Below are 15,888 nucleotides of genomic sequence, written 5' to 3' on the forward strand. Positions count from 1 at the left end.
ATCATCGGATGAGATATTTTATGAAACATGCTGTCAATCTAATAATTACTGAAAATACTTATTTTAAAATACGCTGTTTGAAATATTATTTAAGAACAATAATAGAATATAATTTAACACATTACTTTGAATTTCAACACATTTTTTTTTTGGGGAAAAATGATTATAATAAATTAATTATATTAGATATATTAAGAAGAAGCATTTAAATTTTTTTTTTAAAAAAGCACAAAACCGGATACCGGGTACCTGATTTGACTAAAATTGATATCCGAATCCGATCTGAATACCTGGTCCGAAATACCCGATTTTGAAAAATCGGGTTAATTATCCAGTTTTTTAAACCGGATACCGGATAATCCGGGTCGGATTTTGCAAACTAAGTTTTTTTTAACACCCCTAACTAACATCCCTATATGATCAAATTCGATTTTAGTTTGAAAATACATTTACAATAATATAAAATCAACATAGACACAAAGACACGATTATAACTCGACCCAAAACACTTAAGCACAAAAAACCGATTTTATGATCTGAATGAACACCACTAACCCTGAATCGCGACTAACCCTGAATCGCGATCTATATTGCAAAACTTGACCCGAATCGTTCAAAGCCCGAACCGACAAGGCCTTTGCACCGAATATCGATTTTTAAAATCAAAAAAGCAATTGCCCGCCATTTATTAAATCCATCATACCACAACTCATCAAAACTCGTAATTCACTCACCTTTACAGAAAGGGTTTCGGTTTTGGACTTTGGAGTATTTGGTTTTTCCTCTTTTATAAACCCTAAATCCTTTAATAAGTTCCTTGAATTTTTTAATTTTCCATCTTAACAACGATGAATTCTCCAGTTCAGATAATCGATGATGAAGAAGAGGTAACGTCCTTTTCATTTCTCATTTCTTCATTAATTTTTTCTCCCAAATTCAACCGTGTGTTTATGATTTCTTGATTCAGGATTTTGATTGGGAAGCAGCAGTTCGAGAAATCGATGTTGCTTGTCAAAGTAGTTCAACAAAAGCACAAAGAATTCCGCTTGTGAAGAATGGGAGTAACCATCAATTGAACAAAGTTCAGAACAATTGCCGTCAATTGAAACTTGATGAATTTCTTAGTAACGGCGTTTCGAAATCATCTACGGTGAATGAAGTTGGAGTTCGTGGTAAAGATGAAGAAATCAAGGTTCAAGAAAGGGGTTGTTATGTCGATATTGATCCTGAAGCTGCAAAAACTTGGATTTATCCAGGTATTTTTTGGGAAGTTTTAATTGAAATTTGCAAGTTTTTTGTACTTAGAATTTATTTTCCAAATGTGCGCGAAATTTCAACTTCTAGGTGCTGTGAGTTTGCTATATGAATCTGTAGCATTTTTCTTTAATTTGGTTGGATGGGTTGGGACTTGGGAGGACAAGATTAAAAATTTAGTCCATATAGATGGTATTAAATAGAGAAAATATGTATGTATGAGAATTAAATAAAGCGTTGTCTCCTTTTCTCTAAAATGAAATGTTTCAAAAATCATGAAAATGTAGGAAAGTGAAAAGGATTGAGGAGGTCTGAAAATAGGCCAAGGCCATGCCATTTCTCAAACGCAACACCTTTAAATCTGTAATCATCATAAAGACCTCTGTTTGGCAAAATAAACGTAGCGTTAGTAGATAGTATTGGGTTAGCCAACACAAAGGATTATTTTACTCCCCTTGCATGTAGCCATGTAGAGAATCTCATGTCTACCTCCTATAAGAAAAATAAGTTTAGCGGGCTTGTTCTACCGAAATTTTACTGATCTTATGTTAAAGGAAGTTAACTATTTAGAAAAAAGAACTAAACTTTGAGTGTTTAGTAAATTGGGAGATAGTAAGCAGTGGGCAGTCCTGAAGACCTGAGCAGTGCTTAAAGGAAGTTGTGGAGCAGTTTTGAAGTTCTTATTATGTTCAATTTTACTAATCTGTAAAGCGGGCACGTGTTAGCTGAAATGGAGCTTTGCAAGTGTTAGAGTTCTTTCATTTTGGGTTATTTTAGTACTTTATATGGTACTTAAGCAAACTATAGTGTCTGTGATTCAGATAAATGTTTTTCTATTGCTGTAATCTATTACACTAGCTCATTTGAAGCTCATAAAATTCATCTACTATCATCATTTTACAGATAATGTTCCTCGTCGTGAATATCAAGTTGCAATTACTAAGACAGCTTTATTTTCAAACACATTGGTGGCGCTTCCTACAGGACTGGGAAAAACTCTCATAGCTGCTGTTATTATGTTTAATTATTTTAGATGGTTTCCTGAAGGTGATATGGATTTGGTTTAGTTTATTTGGGTACCTCATGACTTTGATTGACCAACAAAAGTCTTCTGATATTGTCATTGATGCCTTTTTTCATCTTAAATCACAGGAAAGGTAGTTTTTGCTGCTCCTTCGAGACCTTTGGTCATGCAACAAATAGAAGCTTGCCATAATATTGTGGGTATACCGCAGGTATATTGATCTCTCCATTATTGTGTATACTTGTATCCTCAATTTTTCTGAAATTCAAAATAGTTTGTATATGACCATGTTTTGAGAAGGATTGTAAATAAGTGATTGCAGGAATGGACAATTGATATGACAGGTCTGATAACTCCCTCTAAAAGAGTGTCCTTCTGGAAATCTAAACGGGTTTTCTTTGTCACACCCCAAGTACTTGAAAAAGATATTCAAACAGGTATTTGCCTCCTTTGTATGCCTCTGAATATTGAATTCATGACAATCATGAAATTTTAAGAGGTCAGCATCCGGTGCTATAAGGTTAAGATAGCATGCTTTCTTGAAATGAATTACCATTATTTTTACATTCTTTTCAAAATCCATGCTTTGCAAGCAATTTGCTAGATATATGTTTTTCGGAATATTTTACTCTTTTGCCTCCATCACCAACCCTGAGTACCTTTTTATTTCCTGCGGTTATACACATTTTCCCTTGATTTTAACTTTTTGTAAATAATTTCCTTTTCTAGACAAAGTTGCATTTCTGCACCTGGTTCCCCTATCTTTTCCAATTCTTGTATTCTTGTTTGACTTTGTTGATGGTGTCATTTTAAGTTACACGCTTTTGTTATGACCACCAGGGGCATGTCTGGTGAAATATTTGGTATGCCTGGTGATTGACGAGGCTCATCGTGCAATGGGAAACTACTCTTATTGCGTGGCTGTTCGCGAGGTGTCTTCATGTCTCCTGTCTATATACGACTATATTCAGTATGATTGTGCTTGATGCATTTTATTACTCAAACTAGCAACTTAGGTGCTTCTCTCTTCTGTCTGCAGTTGTTGGCAGCTCCTGTTGAGATGAGAATTTTAGCTTTGACTGCCACGCCTGGGTGTAAGTTTGTTATCATCCATTTATGCTTGTAAAATCTTCTATTGGCCTTCCCGTAACAGCTACTGTTGGTTTTAGCAAAAAAGGAAACGATTCAGCAAGTAATTGATAACCTGCAAATATCAACACTAGAGTATCGCAGTGAAAGTGATGCTGATGTATGCCCTTATGTGCAAAACAGGACAATTGAATTAATTGAGGTAAATAATAGCTATCAGTATCTAATTGTTATCGGTGAGGTTGCAACTACCATTTATAATTGGTCAATTTCTTCGTAGGTTCCATTGGGAAAAGATGCTGATGAGATAAATAACCTACTAACAGAGGTTATGCGGCCAATTGCTGGCAGGCTTTGTGCAATGGGAGTGTTAACAGGCAGGGACTTTCAAACAGTATGGCTTTTATCTCTTTGCTTTAATATCCTTGTTGATTCAATTTCTTGTTTCATAATGGTATCTATTTAACCTTGTTATACACCAATCTGCAGTTTGAGTATTGTGGAAACTTCTGAATTTTATGAATGAATGTCAGTCTACTTTTTTTCCTGCTAATTGTATTGTATTATCGGGTTTAGCAGTTTACATGATTTTGGTAACAAAAGTTAGACAACAATATTTCATTAATCATTATATACCTAACTATTTATTTGAAATTTCTTTTTTGTAGTTTTAACTATAGCTTTTTTCCCTCTGGCAAATTTGAAGCTTGACATTCCTTATTTTAAGTAACAACAAAGCATTAGTTTATGAAACCTTTTTTAGCAGGGTGGGTAGGTCAGAGTGATACGCATCAGGTTAAGAAGCCACCCGTCAAGTTAACACTTGCAAGGTGTGAGATGTGCAAGAATTTAGCAGGGGCAAAGAGGAAATCACTTTAATTCTGTTATTCCTTCCCTTTTATTATTGATATTAGAGCGGTTATGACTTCAGGCAAGAGAACTATTAATTAGAGGAAAGTGAGGGGGAGAAAAGGTGTGCTTTATCTACTCTCTGTAGCTTGGACAAAATCAATCAAGGAAATATTATATCTTTTCTGTCTACTTATTTTCTTTAACTTTTTAACAGTATTTGCACAATTTTATACATTGGTGACTCTAAAGGGTTTAAATTATGTTCTATGTGAATGATGCTTCTGATTCTTATAATTTCTACTCTAACTAGTTGCAGCATATGAGGTGTCACTGAGTTGCTAGCTATTAAATATGTTAAATTTTCTATTTTCATTTGGTTAGCATAGTTGAAGACAGCGTGTCAACATTTTGTAATCTTACCTGGTAAGAGTAAAATGATGAAGGAATGTGGCCATGTTTGACAGAGGTGCAATATCTTCTGCTGAATTGTCTTAGCAAATTCAGTGTTTGATATCCATAATTGGTGCTATTAGTTGGCTGTCCTTATACATTTGCTTTGTAATTATGCAAAGCAGTTTTACAATTTCTTCGTAATTAATTTTTGTATGGAGGAAACTTTCATTTCTCATCTACAGAGTTGGCACTGATTTGATGTTTTCCCATCTGCAGTTGAGCCCTTGCGATTTGCTGAATTCCAGGGATAAATTTCGTCAAGCACCTCCACTAGAACTTTCCCATGCAAAGTATGGTGAAGTTGAAGGTTTCTTTGGTGTCCTTATTACACTGTACCATATACGGAAGTTACTAACTAGTCATGGGATAAGACCAGCACATGAGATGCTGGAAGAAAAGTTGGGACAAGGGTATGCTAGTGTTCACAATTATTACCATTTAGTTGCAAGCTTTGATGTCCCATATAGATGAGTGGTACGCAACATATCGCATAGGTCTACTTGAAATACAGACGAGACTTAGTATCTGAAAATATGTAGCCTTGTGAAAGTTAGGTGGCCTAGAAGGTATTCCTAGTTTAGGGAACATAACATGGGAACCTGATATGAGGCATTTGTTCTGGTTGATAATTTTTAGTTTACAATGCCTACTGCAGTTTTGACTCTTGTAAGAGAATGAGCATTATATATTGGAAATGTCTGTAACTTATTCTATTCGAACAGATAAATCTATTTCACAAAGTTTTAGTTGTGGGCATAGTGCAAAAATAATTACACATCACCTTATCACAACTGTATCATAAAGTCTTTGACCTATTGTGACTGAAATAGAGGCCAAGACAACCATAAAACTATCCGCATTGGCTAAAAATTCATTTTGCGGCCGCTACTGAAACCATATTTCTCACTTTGTGAATGGGTCTTCAACTGAGCTTTGTACTTGTTGATATTCTTTTTTACTGAATTGTTCAGTGATCTTTGATAATTTTACGTAATAAAAGGTTGTTTGCATATAAATTCTATTTTTTTAAAAATCCTTGGAAGTTGGTATATATAATTGTGTGTTTAAGTATAGAAAATTCTTTTGTGTCAACAAACAATTTTAGTAAATTTTTAGGAATTTAACAAAGGAAATAAATTCATGAAATCAGAACTTCCCATGGTAATTTCCTTCCTAGGTCAAACAAACGACCTCTAAGTGTGATTAATTTTGCTTCTTCTATTTAAAATGTTCTTTAATTCTAAGCTTTTTTCTCCGAAAAGGTGTAATTGGTTGATCGACTAATGTCAGGTATTTTGCGAGACTTATGAGTAGAAATGAAGCCATTCAGAGAGCAAAAATCCTAATGCAGAAGAGTTTGTCACATGGTGCCCCCAGCCCAAAGCTGTCAAAAATGATAGAAATTTTAGTAGATCATTTCAGTATGTATCTCTCTATGCTTTTCTTCTCTGTTTTTGTTCTGGTGTGGGTCTGTGGGGTTTTAGGCACATAATATTAAAGTTCTATTAGCATCAACATGCACAGAACTATTTCTCTATCTCGATATCTTTGCATCTGCACCTTCTCATTGTGAAATTTGGTTATAAATAGAGTGTAGATTGGATCTAGCTTATATGAACTATTCTCTTATTGAACTAAATGTCAGAAAATGCTTAGGAGTGACATTGGCACTTGTTATTTTAAGTTTTGGAAGATTTGGTTATAAATAGAGTGTAGATTGGATCTAGCTTATATGAACTATTCTCTTATTGAACTAAATGTCAGAAAATGCTTAGGAGTGACATTGGCACTTGTTATTTTAAGTTTTGGAAGATTTGCACAGCAAATCTGGATCATATAATTAGAAGCCTGTAATCCTGCAGAAATTACCAGTCAGTTGATTTCTTAAAGAGGTTTTTGTTTAGCAAAAAACAAGAACAAAGAAGCCTTTATTACAATTTCTGTACTTAAGTATTTGGTGTCTGTATTCTCAAGCATTGAGTTTTTTGTTAACAAGACTACAAAAGTTCTATCAATTAATTTGACACCTGATTTTTCTTAGTTTTAATGCATCAAAAACAGGCCCCTACCAAATGGCTCATGTGTAGGAGTGTAGGATTAAACCCCTAATTCTAAACCTGAATTTTCGAGAGCAATTTCATTTGAATTTTGTTCACATTTATTATGATTGCCCAAGTTTTTCTTTCAAATTGCATGACTTACTTTCGATCATGCTTTCTGTCTTGTACACATTTATTTGTCAATGGCATTGGTCTTATTTTTATGACAAATTATAATGCAATTTTGCAGGAAAAAATGATCCACAGAAATCAAGGGTAATAATTTTTTCGAATTTTAGGGGAAGTGTCAGGTGAATATATTAATATTGTACAACTTTAATATGCTTTGGATTTGATTATCCGCCCTTTTTTCCATTGGACGGGAATAATAGGATGATAGGCTAAATAACTTTGTTGATACTGAACTACACAGGGACATATTGGACTCATTAGCTCACATTGGGCATCTAGTTAAAGCGACTCAGTTTATTGGTCAAAGCTCAGGTTTGTTTGAATGACTTTGGAAAATCCCTGCACTGTCTTAGGATATTGAAAAATCCTTCATTTTTTGACTTTTAAGTTATAGGCTGATTCATTTATTATAGTAGCGTAATTCTTATCTAAAATGGATCTCATTTCAGACCCTGAAGAAATAGTTTGTTGACTCCTTTTTTGGGTTTTATTTCAATGTTCACATGTGAACATAGTAGTTGCATTGTTGTCCCAATTAGAGATGCCTTGGAAACCCTTTTGAAGTTCATAGTGTTTGAGAAAATAAGCTGACCATACTGGATGATTGCCACTCTTTGAAGTTCAGTGTCTGATTAGCAGAGAAGAAAATATCAATTGAAAATACTCCCTCTTTTTTTTAAGTGCACCATTTAGGTTGGGCACATAATAAGGAATGATGAGAGAGGGAGATCGTTAATGTACCCAAATGCTCATGTGAGTAGAAGTTTTCTTAAATAGAATGGTACTGTTGAAAAATGACAGAGGGAATCGTTTGAATAACTGCATTTACTAAAGATATATATATATATATACACTTCTATATAGTTGTTATATACTTTGTCATTCCATATATATTATGTTCTGCTTTCTTATTTGCGCTATTTCTTTATTTGTTCCTCTTTCCTTTTATAGTAAATAAATTTGTACTATATTAATATTTTATCAATAAAAGGACCCCACATGATACTACTTTCTTTATTATTTTGTATTTTTATCAATATTTTATCAATATAAGGACGCCACATGAATCCATTTTCTTTATTATTTTGTAATTTTATCAACATTTTATATTTAAATCAAGGATATCCACTTGCATTTAAAAGAACCGTACAAAATTAAAGTGGAACATAATATTTGTCAGCGAGAGTATGTTTTTTTGTCTGATTATACTATGCAATATTGTATTTTCCTAAATTGTCCTTGATCGCATAATATACATGCTCGTGTTTCTTATATTTTGTCCTAGTAGTATACGGTTTTTCGACATGGATATAAAAGGTTCACTTTGATTGCTTTAAGCCATTGGTTCAAATGAGAAATGACTTGCTTATATAGTGAGCCCTTTCTCTATTTGTAAGTTTGAAGTTTGATATTTTCCTATTGTTAAATAATATTAGTTATACTAATTGATTCTGTTCATGCTCTCTTGTATTATTATGAACGAAATTTTATAGCATTTATCCTTTTTTAATTTACAATATGCTCTTTTACAGGAAAAACATTAAAAGGGCAGACACAAAAGGTCCAACAGGCCGTCTTAGAGGTTACAAATGATATGCTATTATGCTACACTGATTTATGATCTTACTTTAAAAAGCATTTTCATGGTAGTATATCTTAATATTGTTTTGGCCCTTGGACAGAAGTTTCGTATGGGTGGATATAACGTGATTGTTGCTACATCAATCGGTGAAGAAGGACTTGACATTATGGAAGTTGATCTTGTGATATGCTTTGATGCAAATATCTCACCTCTAAGGATGATTCAGAGGATGGGAAGAACTGGAAGGAAACGTGACGGCCGAGTTGATATCCTTGACTGCTTGCTCTTTCTCTTAGTTCTTTCAGACTTCGGAGTTGTGGCCTTTAATCTGTGTTTTTTCTTTAAAATTCTCTTATATTTTGTATAATGAGGGCATCTGCAGTCCTTGACTTGCATTACTTGTTTTAGCATGTGAGGGTACCGAGCTAAAAGGTTACAAGCGAAAGCAAGCAACAGGTAAGACTGTGAGGAAGCACTTGCAAAATGGGGGCATGAACGTATTTAATTTTCATTGCAGCCCGAGGATGGTAAGTCAAATCACGACTTTTGTAGATCACCTTTATTGCCTCTAATTTTTGTAAGTCCTCTTTGTTCGTGAGATTTGTTGTAGGTTCCTCATCTTTTTAAACCAGAATTGCAGTTCGTTGAAATATCAATAGAGAAGTTTGTTCGTCAAATTAAAAAAGTTAAAGTTCATTCTCCCCAACAATTGAAGTTCAGGGAGAGGCTCTCTGATGATGAAGCTGCATTGTTGGAGAAGTACTTTTTGCCTAGTGAGACAATAAAACCATCTCTTGTTGCCTTCCCTTATTTCCAGGCATATCCCTCCAGGGTGCACAAAGTAATGCATTCATCTCGAACTGGATGGCTTATTGACGCAATGCAGCTTCTGCAAGGATTGTCATTCTCCGATAATGGTAGAAAATTTGGTTGTGATGTATGTCTACAATTATGCCCTTTTTGGAATACACATTCTACTATTTCACCATTGTCTTGTATGTTTTACTTGTCTTCATCTCATTGCAGTTTTCTAGGAGAACCCAATGCTTACAGGAGGGTGTTGAAAATCACACTGAAAGTGGACAAGGTAATACACTTTAAATTAAAATATTTTACAAGCACTTACAAGGAATGTCAGATTCCAAGTCAAGTTCGGAAGTAATTGGTATTACTATTCCCTAATAAACAGTAGGTAGAAGGTCCTTTAAGTTTGCAAACACTACATGTTTGTCTTCAAGTTTCTTATGGTTTGGTGAGGGAAAATGCTAAATAGTTTATTAGTTCTTTTTTAGAACCATGTTGCATTGAAGTTTCAAGGGTTGAATTGATTTTTGGTAATAGGAATGTTTAACAATTTTATTTTTGATGATGATGGTGAGAAATCTAACTTTTGCTTTCTTTGTTGACTAATAAGGCGAGATGTTTTTGCCTTAGATTACATTTGAGTTATTCGAACGGAAGAACCTATAGTGATCAAGCTCTCTAAGAGGTTCTTCAGCTATTGTCAATTGTTATAGGTAGATATGGTCAACGCATAATTTAATGTATTTGACTTTGATAATTAATCTGTTGTATACTTGTATTGGTATATATTAGTTCCAAGAAAGCTATATAATTTTAATATAGCTTGTAATCAGGATGAGTGGTTGTATAGAGTTCTTATTACAAAGTTACATGTGAATTTCTCTCAACCAATCAACAACCTTCTGGATGACAGTCTACAAAGCTGATTGTGGAACTGTTGAGTACTGTTGTTACAATCTAGGAAGATTGTTAAGAGTGTCTTCTGTTGATTAACATTCCCCACAGTCAACCTGTGGGGCAATAACCACAGAGGTGAAAAATAGGAGTTTGTTACTCCACAGAAGCCACTATTGAACATCTGAACAAGGTAGTTATCGGTTATAATTGAATTGCTTGATGACATGGGTAACCGTTTCAAGTCATGAGAATATGAGATAGATACTTCAGTCTTCAAGTTGCAAGAAGACAATTCAAGGACTTGGAAAATAAATCAGAGAGAGCGAAAGTCTAAGAAACATTCCAGCAAAAAATGCAAGTCCTAACATACTCAATAGCCTCTTAGAATAAAAAATAATAATCAATAGCCTCTTAGAAAACCTCTCACAAGTAGGTCCTTTAAGAGTCTGTTTTTGTTTACAAATGGTTGATACTTACGGTGTGTGTCTCTTGTTCATTATCAAAGATCAGCAGTTTGCTTTTGTAATTTTCACAAAGATAAATGCTCATATGTGAAGGAGGAAATGCTTACAAGCCTGGTGAACTTTGAAGCCAAGTTGTAAGAATTGGATTCCTAGCTTGTCTGGATTAATAATATAGATTATCCATCTCCAACAATGTTTATCTATGATTTTCCCATTGCATATGGTCCATGATTTTCCGACTTCCTATACTCTAAGACTTGTATATGATATTGAAACTAGTCCATGATTTTCTAAGCCTCTCGGACTTGTATAGGATATTGAAACCAGTAATCGTATAAATGATAGGTAACTCATGGTCTCTGTAACAATGTTGTTTTAATCTTTGTCCGTATTTATATGCTCTCCAATTTTATTGATAAGTCACACCAGTCACTAGTTACTATGGCTTAGGGACATTTGACACCAACCAAATGTTATATAAGCTAAACTGTTTATGATTATATTGCTAACAAGGGTAAGGTTGCGTACATATGAGCCCAAATCTTGCATAAGTTGTTGCCACTTAATAGCATCGGGTTAATAGAATATTGTTGTTGCTATAGCCTAAAAGGCATTGACAGTTGACTGTATCTAATACTTGCAGACGTATCATGTCCTGTCAATCTCGTTGCTTCACAGATAGATATTTCTGAGGCAGAGGTCAGCCCATCTGACCGTTCATTGGCTGAGGAGTACATTCTTGATTCCCCTGATAGACAGCTTCATATAGAGGTCCCAATTCCAGCAACATCACCTCCTGACAAACATATGATGCCCAGTTCCTCCATCCAAGATACATGCAATGTTCATTTGGTTGAGAGGTATGATTCATCAAGTGCCCAGAAGATGCTTGGAGCTTCTGTAGAAGCTTCTGTAGATGATGTAATTGTCCATACTTCACCATATGACGAGAAATATCCCGAGGAAAGCAGTGACAGTGAGATTGCAGATGGGGATCTCAAATCTCCTGTCACACCGGCTGCACAATGTCTGCCAAACATTGCAAATTCTGATTTCAGTCCTCATCTGACCAGTTTTATGGAAAATGGCTTTGTTCCCGAGTCTCCACTGAGTAATGCTGGTAAGAAGAAATTTGATAATCAAGTTGTCCTCTGTCGACTGCCAAGTTCTTTTCTAGTTTGAATGCTGTTACATATTTACTCCTCTACTCACTACTGTAGGTGAAGATATCGTGTTATCCAAAAGAGATGATGTTGATTGGCAAAGTGGTGAAGGGAAAGATGTGAATCTTGTTTCAGAGCTAATATCGACTCCCAAGCCTTGTGCAAATCTATTAACTGATGATAAAAAAGTCTCTGCCATTTCTTCCTCTCAGAGAATGGCGGTCAAACCTTCTGTTGGAAATGAAATATCAATGGAGCCATCTGATATTCAGTCTAAATTGGGAGGGGCCCTTCAGTCCTCATCTTCCCCTGAATTTCGGACTCCTTTGCAAAATTTAACTAATAGTAGCTGCAGCAAAGACTGGCAAATGAGTTCTCAAAAGAAGTCTGCATCCAATGAGCGGCCATCGAGGTTAAAAAGGTTGCGCAGGATCGGAGATGTTTCCAGAGAGAGGTGGCAAAACCATATACAGAGGTCAGCCTGCTCTGTAGAAGTTGCATTTGAAGTCACTGATGTACAGCCTAATGTTATGAAGCATACCAAAGGTATTAGGTACTCTATATTATTTATGCGTTGCACTTGTGAAAACTAATACACTAATATTGCATTGCTGTCTCATCATAAGCTTTAGCAGGGAAGCATTTATTCTTATGCTTACTATAAAACCAATATGACCGTCTTTAAACTCTAATTACTCCTCTTTTACTGTGTTTCTGCTGCTTGCAGTTAGAAAATCATTTAAAGATGCTAGAGACTTTATTGATGAAGAAGCCGAGTAAGTCAATTAAAGAACATCTTTTTAACGCTGCTCTTTTCCCTTTTATGTTATAAATACATGGTCCTTAATGATGCATAAAAAGTTTTTTGAGCTCTAGAATCACTTGATTTTAAGTGAAATTTAATCATTTATGAGCCTCTAGTTCCTGTTATAATCCATTTCATTAATTATTCAATTCCATATTAGATGTTACTGAAAATACCAAGGCATTACTGGTTTTCTATTCGTGTACCAATCTAATATGAGAATTATTTTTGGTTCTGAAAATCAATGTAAAATGCATGCATAACCGTATATATGATTGTTATATTTTGTAAAGAATGAAGTACGAGGGAAGCAAGTTCCTGCACCTTTAATGTTTGCTGGATTATTGTTACATTTTTTTTATGCCCAAAGCTCTGAATAGCACATATCTAGATTGTATGTATCAAAACCCAACTCTGATATGTACTTGCTCACCAGCCTTACCTATGGAGCATGTGAATCTTGTCATTTTACATACTTAATTTTAAGTATATCTAGTGTTACATGTCTCGTTTGTTTTGCCAAGCAATAAGGCATGTCTTTTTGATACCTTGTATGCTTTTACTCTTTTTAGTACTGGAATTGATGGCAAATAAGAAGCTAAATAGGTATTGGATGATTGGAATTGATATATTTTATGTTCGTTTTTCCAAATAAGATTCTCATTGAAACCTGTATATATTTACTATCTTAGTACTCGAAACCAAATTTTTATGAAGATATGACCATATGGATTTATTATGACAATTATAGCTTTCATCTCTGTTGTTTCTTGTAGTAGAAGAATTTTATTGAAACAGCAAGTATTTTCGAAGTGACTTCTGATATAAATGTTTATTCTCAGGGTTTCTTCAGAAGGTGTGGCACCTGATTCTGAAGATGAGGGTGTTTGTGAGGATAGTGATGCTTATGAAGAGAGTTTTATAGACGACCAATCTGATTCAGCAATTGGTAGTGGTCAAACAGATAGTAAATTGGATATGATGGCAATTTACAGGTACATGAAAATTTTCTGGTTTTCTTTGGCCACTTTTAACTTTATGTGAGCTTTTGGTTATAGTGAAAATTTTCTTAAAATAAATTTCATCTAGTGATCATACAGGTATGATTTTGTTAGCACAATCCCTTAACACTATGTAAGCTTAAAGTTTGAGGATTTACAGTTATCCTAGGTATACCATCTCCAGTTAAAGACTTCATCTTAAAAAGTTGCACAATATGTAATCAACTTGCATAATGGAAAAGCCATCTAGGCTCTGTCAGTGTTGTATATACATCCATGTTATCCCATCAATTATTTTTCTAAGATTCCTTGACCTAGTAATTACTTTAAGCACAAAAATTGTTTTGGGGGATTATTCATGATATATGTTAGTGTGTAACGAAAATTATATTTTCCATTGAGTCATCGAGTGTATAATACACAACCACATGTCAAAGTTGTAATCACAACAAAAAAAGATGTATGAGATCGTTGCTAATAAAAATTAAACATTGTTCGGCTTATTTATACTGATTACCACTAAGAAAATTCATTACACATATATTCTTTTTTCATTTATATCTGTTATCTGCTGTGAATTTCAATTCTTTATGTCATTCTTTACTCGTATAATTATTTTGCTCAAGAGGGTTCTTTTATGCCACAATCTGCAGAGTGTTTGTTTATACAACACATTTAATATTTTGGTAACTTCTTGAAACAGGCGCTCGTTACTCACCCAATCACCATTTCAAGCACAGCAAAAGCATTACAGTGTAGATACTCCGGAGTCTTTGCCTTCTGGTGCCACAATGGGAGTAGTCGGAGAATGTTCTGGGAGGACTTGCTCTCTTGAAACTCCTCACAGTTGCTTGAAATCTCCTAACATCTTCACAAGAAACTTGGCAGATTCTCACTTACATCTGATTCCATGTGAAGCTATACCAAGCAGCAGTAAAAATGTTCAGTCAAACCTGACCAATACAGAAAGCTGCAATAGAATATTGATCTCGAGCAGAGCTTTTAATCTTCCTGCAAAAAACCTCGAGAAGGAATTCTGCTCTGATTCCGCGCTACCAAACAAAGAAACACTATCATCGTATCAAACCAATGGTATTGATACAGGATGTGCTTCTTTTTTGGATGATCAGTTTTATGAAGGTTTAGACCTTGATGAATTAGAGGCTCAAGCAACTAAACTTTTGAGTCAAAAAACAGGATCCTCTGCACAAAAAAGAAGATTCTCTGAACTCTCAGCAAAGAACAAAACTCTCTTCAGCTCTCCATTATTTGATCTCGGAATTTGATCATACATTGCAACTACCTCTGCATCTCTGGTTTCAGTTAAATTAAACATCAGCATCAACATTACATGACTTGCTGTCAAAGAGAGCAAGGTTGCATCATCTAGATGCTGAACGTGTGATTCTTACCTAAGTTATCGAAACTCAATCCTGTTCGTTTTTGTGTATAGTCTGTATAGTCAGAAAAGATAATACTTGGTACATGTGTAGAATTTTGATGTTATATCATTTGATTTTGTTAGGGAGACTTCCTGGTACAATTGAATATCGAGTTTTTTCTCTATTTCTTTGAGATTGCTACTGATAGTGCTGATAGTGATATTTTACATGTTGTGAGCAAAAATGTCACTATCTCAAGCCAAAAGGATGGAGAAACACTGGTATGTAATAGCATGTCTCACAACCATGCTAGAGTAGAAAAATGCTTGTTCTGGCTGAATGGAGACATTTTACTCGTCTCTTGTTTCCTTTTTTCTTGGCCTTTTTGTACTTGATTATGTGAATTGAGACTTGAGATCTCTAATATTAAGTTAATGGTTGACGGAATCGATGAATAGTGATCCCTTATTGAAGTTCTTAGCCTTTTATTAGTCCGTGTCAGTGATTTTGCCTTAAGTGAGAATGACACGAAGATTAAGAAGTTGAATTGAATGGGTTAGAGTGATGAATTCATTTGAAAAGAGAAAAAAAATATAAAAGTAAGATGTGTTAAAGTGGTGGAGTCATATTCAAAAATAAAAATAGGCAAAACTAACGATAAACCAACATTGAAAATTGGGGAAATTGAAAGAGATAGGAGTAGTGTTCTTGAATCACCTACCCTTTTTATAGGATGTTTTAATATGCTAGTGTCTTGTTTCACTCACTTAAACTTGAGATTCTAAAAACACGAAAAATAAGTATTAATTTTTTATTTGATAGCAATGATGTTATTGAAAAAAAAATTCTGCATGAACTAGAATAAAAACAATGTATATTAAAAACGT

General features: G+C 34.4%; 1 protein-coding gene across 3 annotated transcripts; it reads left to right on the forward strand.

Moving 5' to 3' along the window:
- Positions 1 to 468: 468 nt before the first annotated feature.
- On the forward strand, positions 469 to 15,448 carry LOC130817331 (DEAD-box ATP-dependent RNA helicase FANCM). Of its 3 annotated transcripts, none has more exons than XM_057682964.1 (23): positions 469 to 887; positions 968 to 1,256; positions 2,158 to 2,301; positions 2,407 to 2,489; positions 2,601 to 2,715; positions 3,119 to 3,210; positions 3,318 to 3,372; positions 3,448 to 3,569; positions 3,648 to 3,761; positions 4,889 to 5,082; positions 5,963 to 6,093; positions 6,962 to 7,022; positions 7,145 to 7,215; positions 8,436 to 8,485; positions 8,586 to 8,751; positions 8,885 to 9,012; positions 9,096 to 9,422; positions 9,512 to 9,572; positions 11,294 to 11,770; positions 11,871 to 12,359; positions 12,541 to 12,589; positions 13,461 to 13,613; positions 14,323 to 15,448. In XM_057682964.1, the coding sequence occupies exons 1-23, from the start codon at positions 849 to 851 to the stop codon at positions 14,903 to 14,905; spliced, it is 3,993 nt and encodes a 1,330-aa protein (XP_057538947.1). In that variant the 5' UTR covers positions 469 to 848; the 3' UTR covers positions 14,906 to 15,448. The 3 variants fall into 3 exon arrangements, with proteins under 3 accessions (XP_057538947.1, XP_057538948.1, XP_057538949.1); XM_057682965.1 differs by having other exon boundaries at positions 704 to 887; positions 4,889 to 4,962; XM_057682966.1 differs by lacking the exons at positions 469 to 887; positions 968 to 1,256 and having other exon boundaries at positions 2,244 to 2,301; positions 2,592 to 2,715.
- The last annotated feature ends 440 nt before the right edge of the window (positions 15,449 to 15,888 follow it).

The sequence above is a fragment of the Amaranthus tricolor genome, chromosome 7 (genome assembly GCF_026212465.1).
Source record: "Amaranthus tricolor cultivar Red isolate AtriRed21 chromosome 7, ASM2621246v1, whole genome shotgun sequence".
Taxonomy (NCBI): Eukaryota; Viridiplantae; Streptophyta; class Magnoliopsida; order Caryophyllales; family Amaranthaceae; genus Amaranthus; species Amaranthus tricolor.